The 12,585-nt window shown below is 40.9% G+C and overlaps 1 protein-coding gene across 24 annotated transcripts in view; it reads right to left on the bottom strand.

Annotated features, from left to right (window-relative positions):
* Window positions 1-10,293: 10,293 nt before the first annotated feature.
* lrrfip1b (leucine rich repeat (in FLII) interacting protein 1b) overlaps window positions 10,294-12,585 on the bottom strand; it is a 42,492-nt gene continuing 40,200 nt past the window's right edge. For all 24 annotated transcript variants that reach the window (XM_048200494.1, XM_048200500.1, XM_048200508.1 and 21 more), the window contains one exon: window positions 10,294-12,171. In XM_048200494.1, the coding sequence (XP_048056451.1) occupies window positions 12,061-12,171 (111 nt within the window). In that variant the 3' untranslated portion in view covers window positions 10,294-12,060. The remainder of the gene's footprint in view (window positions 12,172-12,585) is intronic.

Genomic DNA, 12,585 nt, shown 5'->3' with positions numbered 1-12,585 from the left:
GTGCTGGATACTGTTTTTTCAATTCATACTTGCAGCCGGAGGGCGCTCTCTGTACACCTTTAGTCCACAAATTATTCTAAAGAAGAAGAGGACATTTCAGGAATGGTATTTTCAATTCATACTTGCAGCCGGAGGGCGCTCTCTGTACACCTTTAGGCCACAAATTCATATAAAGAAGAAAAGGAACTAGGAACTAACGGCATGTCTTCTAGAGATCGCTAACCATTGCTTTAACATCCAAATAAACACTTTTCAAGATAATAAATACACGATTGAGACGATGTATGCATGTATTGCCTCTGGGCGTGGCCGCATTAGCGGATAATGAGCTGAATCACAGACTTCTGACATGGCTCTCTTTTCATACAGATTACATAAACACAGAATGTTTGTTTTCGATTTGACTTGCACGATTTAAAACCTGACATTTCAACGTTTCTTTAGACGTAAGTGTCATTTTTTTTGTCATTAGTATTCATAAGTTACAGTTCATTTTCTGAGAACTATCAGATTGGACTTCGTTCAGAGGGAGAGGAGAGATCACGCATCATGTTAGTTTTCTTTATTTTACAAAAAGCACAACATTGTGTTTTTACTCTGAGTGTACACAAATAAAAGAAGACATTCTATAGTTTCAATTGATATATTACTTATGGCTCTATGACAAGAAATGACGGAGTATTTTAAGTCTGTTTTGCTGCAATGTGAAAAAAATCCTGCAAAACGCGCCGGCGCGTTTTCAGACCTCAGGGAGTTAATTCTCCAAATGCTCGCCATTTGGGCACAACTAGCAGCATTGACTCCTGCTCTTCACTGATTTTCTGTAGTACCAGGAGTAGCAGCTTCACTGGAGGAAATGCATACTTCGGGCCGCTCGGCCACCTGTGAGCTAATGCATCCACTCCCAGCGGGGACTGCGTCAATGAGTCTCCTCTGAGGCAAACAGATCCACCTCCGCTTTTCCAAATGTGTCCCAGATTATGGCTACTGTCCTGGGATGCAGTTTCCACTACCCATGGACTCTTGACAGAAAGTCCGCCCTGCCATTCAAGGGGCACAGGACGTGCACCACTCTGATAGAGAGGAGATTTTGTTCAATCATTTTGAATGAGTGCCGTGACAGTGAAAGGTTGCAGTGCCAACACAAAATAGCGGCTGTAAAAGCCGCTTTCTCGATCCTCGGGAGGCACCAGCTTTATCACACACTTCTCTAATACGTATATCTCTGTGCACAAGAATGGAACATCTTATGGTGGAACAGTAGACATCATAACATCACTGAAGCGGGGTGATCTGCGGACAAAACTGCAGAGTGTTCTCATTACCCATTCTAAAAAATGCCCGGAAACGCTCACTAACAGGTGCACAGTTTGACAGGAATTGAATAATTCTGCGCTGTATTCAGGGAAGTTCGCCAATTCGTGACAGGGGCTTGTCTGAGCTTGACTGCATGTATTTGTGAAAGCATGCTTCATGTACAGTTGTTCACTGCCCTAGGGCGGGGAACATTGTGAACTTATGTTTTGTGTATGGTAGTTCCATACCTTGAGGCTTATTACGTATGAAGGTGTTAAGAGCAGAGGAGGAAAGTTGCTCTGATATTGAGAAGTTTTGTTTGTTTTTGCATTAATTAAAGGCAAAGACATTGAACAACTAATTTTCTCGCTCGCAACAGGCGAGGGAATTAGAGAACAAATATGAATAGGAGCGTGACAAAGGCAGGCAAACTTTGGTACCGGTTCTTCATCTACACTGGAATGTTTTCCGAGGCTGGCTGGAGCGGCCACACTCGGAACGCCTTGGGTACTTGTAGTGAGTCGGCCAGTTTCGACTTCACCACTGGTTTGGGCTCAAGACATTGCGTCTCTTGACGCAATGTCAAGAGAACCACTCTCGAAAGGGAATGGAGCGAGGCCGGTGGCACTAGTGTTAAAGGGATAGTTCACCCAAAAATGAAAATTTGATGTTTATCTGCTTACCCCCAGGGCATCCAAGATGTATGTGACTTTGTTTCTTCAGTAGAACACAAATGATGATTTTTAACTCCAACCGTTGATGTCTGTCAGTCTTATAATGCGAGTCAATGGTCACACAGTTTATAAGAGTCAATAAACACGCACAGATGAATCCAAATTAAACCCTGCGGCTTGTGACGGCACATTGATGTCCTAAGACACGAAACGATCGGTTTGTACAAGAAACCGAACAGTATTTATATAATTTTTTACCTCTAAAACACCACTATGTCCAACTGCGTTCAGCAATCGCTTGGTGATGTCTGATCGCGCTCTGACAACGGCAGTGATGTCTAGCACTCATTGAAGTATAAGCGCGAGACATCACTGCCGCTGTCAGAGTGCGATCAGACATCACCAAGACATCTTGGATGCCCTGGGGGTAAGCAGATAAACATCAAATTTTCATTTTTGGGTGAACTATCCCTTTAATGGCGTCAACTGTGCGCCACACCGGTCTCGAATCCCACAGAGGAGCTCCAGAAGGATAAAAGGAGGTGTGACGACAGTGAAGGATGAGAGAGGACCAGGCCTGGGACTTTATGTTGCTGTTTTGTTTTGGTTTATGCGCCAGCCGTTTGTGAGGGGCTGACGCTTTACTTTCATTTTGTTCATTTTGTTTCAGTGGGTTCTATTTGCTTTTGTCGTGTCACATCATGCCACTCGTGTATGGTGTAGACATGGTGTTACATTTTATTAAAAAATGAAACACTTTTCAAGAAAGAAAGAAATAAGAAATAAGAAAAACATTCTAAAACTGAATGAATTTTACATGAACATTTTTTACAGTCTTCAAAAAAATCACTTTCTTTGTTGACCGCTTTCTAAGCTTCATTTTTGCTATTCATCTTTTAAAGGGAACCCTGGGTATGACTTAATATAATGTCTCTTACTGAAATATGTAGTAGAAAACCCATGAAAGATTTTTGTTATTTAAAAAATCCATGACGTATTTGGACAATGGGGGGTGCCACTTTGTTTAGGAGCACAGTGCTTTCTATGTCGATAACGTCAAATACGTTGCACTCGGTGAGCTACTGATGCTGCCTGTTGTTATTTTTACCGCAACACAACTCGGAATATAATATACGATGCCACATTGTGCAGCTTTTGGTTGAAATTTTCAGTCGATGAGCCACCAGAGAAGTGATGTAAGTCTTTACTGCTGTACTAGTGATAAGAGGAGAAAAGAATGGGAAGTTGTGAAGAATGTGGACGAATAAAACTTCCTAACTGCATCTTTGTTCTCTCCACTTCAGCCCTGATGCCTTTGATACTTTTTATTTGTATGTTTTGGTGCAACAGTAATCTAGTAATGCATACAGGTCTTAATATTCGCCAGGTTCCTTTTAAAACCTGATCAGCCTTTTCAATTTGAGCCAGGGCGCGAAATTAGTGAGGATGAAAACATCGAAGATGTGCAATGTCTCTGTGGCTATTCAAACTACTGTTGTATGACTGACGTGTAAAAATCGTCTGATATGTCACCTGAATGCATTATACACAGTTAAACGTGCTGAGAAGATGCTACTGTTTTTTTGCGATCACAGATATCTCATGCATCACAGTGCACACAAGCTTTGAGGTAGTCTGTCTCAGTCAAGATGTTTTATAGGCTTACCTTCGTCAGTCTCCACGACAGGCGTGGCATTTGGTTAAAGCATACACTTATATCCATTGCCAACTGTAAGCTCTTTCAGCTGTGGTCTACTAAAACCCTCAAAGTCATCAGGGCTGAAGTGAAGAGAACAAAGACAGATCTTTAGGAAGTTTTATTCGTCCAAATTCTTCACAACTTCTCATTCTTTTCTCCTCTTATCACTAGTAAAGCAGTAAAGACTTACATCGCTTCTCTTGTGGCTCATCAACTGAAAATTACAACCAAAACCTGCACATTGTGGCATCGTATATTATATTCCGAGTTGTGTTGCGGTAAAAATAACAACAAGGTAGTGTTAGTAGTTTACCGAGTGCAACCATCATGGATTTTTTAAATAATGTAAATCTTTCGTGGGTTTTCTACTACATATTTCAGTAAGAGACATCATTTACGTTATTTTAAGCCATGCATATCTTAATACCAGGCGTTCCCTTTAAGAATGTGCTGCCGTTACTTTGGTTTCCTTTCAAAAGTTTGGCATTAATGAAATGCTCTTGGCCTGTTTGTTTAGGACAGTAACTGTAATAGATTCTGACTGTAACAGTTCTAACCTTTTTTGTACTAATTCCCTCAATCTACTATAACTATTATCTAACATTAATAGGCCTGTCTAATATAAATATAATCAATCTAAAAATAATAATATTAAATCTCCAAACCTTATGTTAAATATTTACCTTACAATAACCGTTTTCCACCAGGAGCAGCAAAGCTTAGTTCAAATTTGGGTGTGATGGTCTTTGCTCAGTGTCAGGATATGTGTTTAAACATTCAGACAGCTATAAACTATAAACAACAGAAGCTAGCAGCAGATGAACTGTACATTTATAGTTCTTAAGAAACAGGATGCCAGACAGGCAAGTAGTAACTTATCTGGATTATCTGGTTTTAAATGACAGTTTTTCTCGATTGCTAACACATGAAACAATACACCCGTTTTTTTGTTTGTTTGTTTTTTTTACAACTATAAACACAAAACTACATACCAACTTGCACACACCTCAAATGTCCACTTCAAAATCAAATATTTCAGTCAAAAACATACTCTATTCTGTCAGAATCAAATTTTGGCCTCAGCCTGATGCACACAATGTAACAAGTACAGACTACTCCACTCCCTAGAGAACACTAGTGAGATCAATTCAAACACTATTACTAAAATCTCTTACTGGGAATCAGGTTCATTTTGTAGGTCAATGTCTGTTATACAACATAAATTGAAGGGTGGAGGTACATTAAAATACAACAATGAGCTTTTAGAAAAGTTTTTTTTTTTTTTTTTTTTATTACAGTACTGTAATGTGATCTTACAGTAGATGAACGTCACTTTCAAAAAGAGAAGTTCAAAGTCCAAAGAACTGAGTATGAAATCATTATGCAACAAAATACTGTATACTGTCTATTACAGAACAGTGAAATTAATACAAACACACTTGCTACTGATCAGCATCCTCGGCAACCTCAGCATCTCGTCTCTGGGCATGGTCAGACCATATAACTTCATCACAATAAAGGTTTTCTTAGGTTATTATTAAAGCTCGCTTTATTCATCATGTTGTCATTGTGCACTTTAATACAGCCACAACTCTGACAGAAGAACCGACTGAAAGAGTTTTTTACATGGACTTGCCAGTTTTGCAGAGGCTCATCACCTGCGAAAACAGGGCGCTGTTGGAATACTGTTGGTGGAGGATACAGCAGGGCGATTCTCTCCATGTAACATCAGCGAGGCAGAGAAGGAACCAGAACCAGCTGCCTTGGTTTTCCCCGAGTCAAAGCAAGCTGCCCAGTCCAGCTCAGAGCCAGAAGCGGATCACTACCTGATAGATCTGTGGTCCGCATATCCACTTCCCTCCCAAGTCCCCACCCTCGAGTCAAAGTCTTCTCAGCCAGCCCATCCAGCTGCCTGCATGCTCCGGTCACATCCGGAGATCTTCATCCTCCGATGTCCCCACCCGATTTCCTGGTCCCATCTCCTTTGCTGGTTTTGTCCAGTTCCCTGGATCTGTCAGTGCCACTGGTGTCATTCAGTTCCTGTGCAGCACTTCGGGTCTGTCTTCCTGCCCACCAGCTCGACTTGAGTTTGAGTCCCCAGCTTCACATCAGGCCTTCTGGCCCATGTCTCAACCTCAGCCTGTCAGCACTTCAGCTCCACCCTAGCTCTGCGCTACCTCAACTCCACCATGGTCCGCCAGCCCGTGGACTCATCCTGGCTCCCTCGTTCCTCTGGATCAGCCTCAGTCAGTCATCGCTCAGCTTGTACCACAGACTTCCGGTTCTACTATTGCACATTGACTCTCCACCTCTTCGGCTCCACTGGGGTTCTCCTGCCCTTCGACTTCTCCATTGTCCTCACTACCTCTGTTGTCGCCCCGGGTCTGCCGAGCCCCCGTCTCCATCTCAGTCCTGCGAGCCAGCAGCTCCACCTTAAGCTTCCGGGCTGTAGATGTAGCCCTGGTCCGTCGGCCTCTCTGCTCCGCTGGATACTCCATGCACCCTGGTTCCTCCTTCATCAGTCAGTCCCCAGATTCCACCCAGTCCTGCAGTCAAAAACTCCTGGCTCACTGATTCAAAACAAAAGATTCAAAGCAGTCTTTTGAAATCGGCCATCACTAGATATCGTTGAAAAGTCATTATTTTGTTTTTTGGCGCACAAAAAGTTTTTTCATCGCTTTATAATATTAAGATTGAACCACTGAACTTACATGAACTGTTTTAAATATGTTTTGAGTACCTTTCTGGATCTTAAGAAGTTCAGTGGCATTGCTGTCTATAGAAGGATTTCATCAAAAATAACTTAATTTGTGTTCTGAAGATGAACAAAGGCCTTACGGGTGTAGAACGACATGAGGGTGAGTAATAAATGGCATTATTTTCATTTTTGGGTGAACTAACCCTTTAATAGGAGTTGCCGAAGAGCCTAGAGGGCAAGATAAAGGCATTAAGAAGAAAGGTTTCTCTCTCTCTGATCCCCGACAGTTTCAGCCACAGATGTCTCTCCATGACCACCACTGAATGACCGATGATAGCAGCCATCTGTTTAGCAGCCCAGAGAGCCAAATCTGTGGTGTGGTGCAGGAGACAATCCCTGCCCTTGGTCCAAGTCTTTCAGCAGGTTAGCTTGGTATGGATTGTAGAGGAATTTCTATTGTTTGTCATTTATTTTCTTGATATATAAAATTATGCATTAATATTTGTTTTCTCTCTGTCTTCTATGACATTTAAAAACAGCTTCTTCAGTGGAAAATTACTGCTTATGCTGTTGTATTTTAAGAAGCACTTCTAAAACTAACAAAGGAAGTGAGGCGAAGGTGCAAATGTGTTTGTCTAGACAGCTTGGAGTTCAATAGGGCATCAAGTTATAGACCCCTTTCTTTTTTTTTTATTCTTCTCATCCGTATATGGGTACATGTGTTATGATTGGTTTGGGGTAACAAGAAACAATAAGTCCAGCCCCCCTATAGACCTGAACGTGCAAGCTGTCCTCCCAGGCAGATAACACAGAGTTCATGTATGTCCTTAGGTGTACTATGGTACACACTCTTTGAAACTCTTACCATTGCTCTCCATTGTCTTGCCACGCTCTCCAAACAAATGACTCCTGAAGACAAAAAAGGTCATTACGCGTAACTCAGGCACCTGTTCTCCACTTGACGTCATGGACTGCCATCTGCCAATGAGTATTGGTGTGTGTTTGCACATGCTTCAGACACTGTTCATGCTGATGTCATTCCCCACACCGTCAACACCAAGACATAGCATTGAACTACATTAATTTATACCAATAAAACAAATTTCATTGGTTAGATCAAGTAGAAATAGCTCTTTAAGGTGTCAGTTGCAGGTCACCACTTTTTACAGTGAAGGTGCATTCATCTTCAGTGATTCTTCTCTGAATTTCTCATAATCAGATTGCATTATTGGCAATGACCATATTTGCATTAGCAGTTTTTTGGCCTGTCACCTCTCAGTTCTGCAAAATTACAGAACATGTAAGAACAACTACCAATTTGGTGGCAACAAATCAATTTGACAGTTATAAGTTTAATGGTGTACAGTATGTAAACAATATTTACTGTACACAGGAGAACAAAAACCCTGTATGGCAAATTTCAGGTACCTATTTTCTTCTCTAAACTTTCAAATGATATATACTACTGAAAATGATTCACAATTGGATGAAATTCGTTGACCAGGGGGTGTCATATACCCGTGGGTGGGGAACATGTGGGCGTCACAAATGTGGGTGGGGCTCAAGACCCGCCACGGCCGCCCACGGTTCCTGACCCGTCACGGCGGGTCAGGAGTCTCAGGCTGCCGTGACGGGTCAGGAACCGTGGGCGGCCGTGGCGGTCCTAGACCCGCCCTGGAGACCTCCTCACCCCCACTTGCCTGTAGGTCACCCCCCTCCCCGTTGTATCATCTGAGGCGTGAGGACGCGCCTACCAGGGAGGGGGAGGTAATGTTACATCCACGCCTGTCCCAAACTCAGTTTCCCAGAATCCTCCTGTTCCGCACACCTGTCTGCACTTCCCTAATCAGCCTTCCCGCTTCTCCTGGATTCCCCGCACCTGTTCATTGTCATTAGGACTCCCTTTAAGTTGGACTCACTCCTTGCACTCTTTTGTCGGTTTATATATTGTTTGCTTAGATGTGTTTCGGTTGTTCCTGTCTCTTGTTAAATAACCTATATTGCTGAAGTCCGAATACGTCTCATCTCTGCTGCAACCATCACATATAACAAATTTGAACATTTAGTATGCAGTGATATATTAATCCATTCACAAAAGACTTTATTACTATTAAATTAATGGTTACTTTGTAAATAGTCATAACAAGTTCTAAGAACACATTTTCAAAATGCTTTAACTAACCAAGATCACATAAATCCGAGACTAACCAGGCTCATTGATTCAGTCATTTTAAATAGTGCAGATTCTCTCAGATGATCTTGCTACACATACAAAATAGAATACATCACTTAATGTACGTGAGTCAGTAATTATGCTGGTGCTGATGGATGAAACTTGTTTCACGCCTGATTTTGAAACCTCTTTATAGAATGAGAATTGCGGTAGCGTTTTGGGTTGAGGTAGAATTAGTCAAACAGGATTTGGAGTGTATGCAGTCTACAACAATCTTTAGGTAAGTGATGCATGTCACAGTAACATCACATGAATTCCAGGACCCAACATTGCCCAGAGTGCAACACTGACTCTGCTGGTCTGCCTTCTTGCCATAGTGCATCCTACTGCCATCTCTTTCCAAGACAAACAATATACACTCACATGACCTTCCACCTGATCTAAAAGAAAATATGATTCATCCTGACCCTGAAGACGGTTCACCAGTTGTCCTCACTTGAACTACGTTTGCCACTGCATACAAGGAGCACTTCACATGACTTACCATTTTGGAGATGCTCTGACCCAGCCGTCTTGCCATCAGTATTTGGCTTGAATTCCTGCCCACATTTAGTGCTGTTAATATTGATGGGTTTTCAATGAGTTCTTAAAAAGGACAGGCCTGAATTTTCCTTAGAGCTGCCAGTTAGAGCTAGGCTGGCTGTGTGGAAGAAAAGTCAAATCTCCAGGGGCCAGTGTTCAGCTGTCTGTGTCTGAGGGCCAGCATGACTAAAAGACTTCCATCTGCGCATTTTATTCTCTGTATTTCCTCTTCCTCTTACATTTTTTATTTTGGTATTCAACAACTGAACAGATTTGCCTATGAAGGATAACACAAAAGAAATATTTTAGTTTAAGGAAATGTGACAATGAATGTGTCTGGTTATCTATGGACAAAATAATAATACATATATATTTTGGTCACACTTTAGATTAGGATCCAATTCTCACTGTTAACAATTAACTATGACTTATGCCTCAATCATTTCCTAATTACTGCTTATTAATAGTTAGTAAGGTAGTTGTTAAGTTTAGGTATTGAGTAGGATTAAGGGATGTTGAATATGGTCATGCAGAATAAGCCAATATCCTGGTAATATGCATGCTTATATCTCAACTAGTGAGAACTGGACCCTAAAGAGTTACCAATATATATAAATAGATAACCTGTCGAGGCATGGACTCCGCTAGAGCCCTGATCTGGCACCAAGATGTTAACAGAAGATCCTTTAAGTCCTGTAAATTGCGAGGTGGAGCCTCCATGGATCGGACTTGTTTGTTCAGCACATCTGACAGATACTCGATTGGATTGCATCCCGGTGCCATGTGTTTCCCAGGTAAGTGGCCATCCATGTGATGTAAAAGAAAACATGATTCATCAGACCAGGCCACCTTCTTCCATTGCTCCGTGGTCCAATTCTGATGCTCACGTGTCCACTGTTGGCACTTTTAAAGGTGGACAGGGGTCAGCATGGGCACCCTGACTTGTGAATATATACATGGCATGTTACTGAAAGATTTGCCTTTAACATTGATAACATCAACAGAATGCAGAACTGATCTATCAGCTGAAAATGTAGTGCTGCCCTCTGCTGTTTAAACGCACACCACTTCCATGTTTTCAATGTTATGAGGGAGCAGGATCCATTTTGTAATTATTGTTATTTTAAATGTAAAATAATGCAATAAAGAAATGAAATAAAAACCTGAAAAGTCAGTGTTATTGCATGAGTTTATTTCTTGCTATGCCATACCATACAGAAGAGCTGTAATACAGGTAAACAAAGTCATTTGTGTGTGTGTCTCTCTGTTAAGTTCAGCATATCAGTCCTTAAGAGACAGAATGTCCATGTTCACTGAGTGTGTAAACAAGGTGGCACACTGTCTCCAATGGTTGCAGAGCCCTGGGGAGGGATACAAGTGAAGCTTGCAATCAGCAAAAAGAATCAACTTCTTGCCACAACCAATTATCCAGCAGATACAGCATCATGACATTCATTATTACAGCTGTTTTCATAATGGTGTACATCTGAATTTTTTGTGTAAATGTAATGGTCAATTACACTGAAAAGCGTTATTGCAATACAATTCCTTTTTCTTTTTCTTAAAAAAAAGCCATGTTCATTTCTATAAACCCCAAATGCATTGAGATAAATGATACACTCTTGAAATGGCAGACCATTAGTGGAAGTGCTACAATGACCAGCTTCATAAAAAAACAGCTGCACTCCCATTTATTGTGTTGACTCAGCATGTTTTCGAAAGTAAGACTCGGATTACAGATTGTATCTTTAAAGGCTGGTGATGTCCATTTAGCCCTCCGATGATACTGTTGCACTATGATCTGTTTGAGTTTAAACTGGACATAAAACGGTATTCTGATCATCAGCTGTGCTTATACTGTCCGTCTACTTCTACTTACAATGTTACAATGACCAAAACCTTTGTTTTTATACACGGAAAGCAAGCAGGTGATCTAAATCCTGCATATTAAACAAAAAAGTATCATTTGGCCCACTTTAGTTGAATAGATATGTGAGAAAAAAAAAGAGTGCTTCAATAAAGCAACAAAGAATTGCTGCCACTGAGAACATTTTTAAAAGGACAATGATTCAAATACTTCCAAACTTGACTTTGACCCAAATACACTCCATGAAGTTATATTAACATTGTTATTGCATCATAGTTTTTGTAACCATGTCCTAATATAAGTTCCTCAGCATGTTTACGCAACATTAGCATGTAAACAAAAATTACTAACATCATTAAGTGCTAGTCCACCTTATTTAAGTACGAACCAACACTTGCACACATACAGATTTGGCGTAAAACAAAATGGACGTTATAACAATTCCAAACTTCAAAGTGATATTGCACATATCCTGCTTAAGTTGTATAAACTGTCTGCACAAAACATTGCAAGAAAATGCACAACCGTCTCTGCATGAGAGCATACATTCATTCATTTAACCTCTGGACTAAACAATTCCCATCACGCAAAACAGTTCCACGTACAAGTTTCTGAGTAACGCATTTGAATAAATTTGAATACTGATGCAGAGATAAAGTGCATGATCTGCTAAGTCAATGCCCCTCTGAACCAACATACTACCATAAAGTAACATGCTGTCATAGATGTGCTCTTCCTGTGCTGCGCCAGAGATCCGTAACCCAGTCAAAAAAGTATCGAGAGCTCATCGAGGGCCTGAATTCTGCTAATCCAAACCAAAGGTCACTTTAATGAGCCTCAGTAAGAATCTGTTTTTGATGTGTCCTCCGCTTGGAATCCTACTAGTAAGCAAATGAAGGTTGATGTTCATGTCCGTTAGCCTTATTTACTTTTTCAAAGTCTGAATTAGCATGATTATGATTGAGCTAATTTGATTTGATTTTGGTAGAAGTTTTAGTACAGGTGGCAGATCATTGCTGCCAGTGGGCGGGAGGAATCATGCCCCGACTGCAGAGTGGGCACAGGCGGGCGTCACTGCTGTGCCAGTAGGGCACTCCGATTGGCCTTCATCTTCTCTAGTCTCTTCGTCAGGTGGCTGTTGCTTGCTTCCAGCTCATCGATACGGTCAAGAGCAGACCTCAGCTGAAGAATAAACACAGTTTGTTACATCACAAATATTCAGTGGCTTTGTAAATATCACTAAATAACTATACAATCTCTGAACATCACTTGTTTGTGATGAAAAAAGAAATGCCTAAAAATCCAACAGTTCATTTTGAATAAATGTACCTTTTATCTCTTAACTTTTATCTCTTATTTAAGTTTATAAGAGATTTGACAAACAAATTCCATTTTTAAAATATACTTAAAGGTGCCCTAGAATCAAAAATTGAATTTATATTGCCATAGTTGAATAACAAGAGTTCAGTACATGGAAATGACATACAGTGAGTCTCAAACTCCATTGTTTCCTCCTTCTTATATAAATCTCATTTGTTTAAAAGACTTCCGGAAAACACGCGGATCTCAACATAACACCGACTGTTACGTAACAGT

This window comes from Megalobrama amblycephala, linkage group LG8 (assembly GCF_018812025.1).
Source record: "Megalobrama amblycephala isolate DHTTF-2021 linkage group LG8, ASM1881202v1, whole genome shotgun sequence".
Classification (NCBI taxonomy): Eukaryota; Metazoa; Chordata; class Actinopteri; order Cypriniformes; family Xenocyprididae; genus Megalobrama; species Megalobrama amblycephala.
The sequence above is the reverse complement of the archived record's forward strand: the minus strand, read 5'-3'. Positions and strand labels throughout refer to the sequence as shown.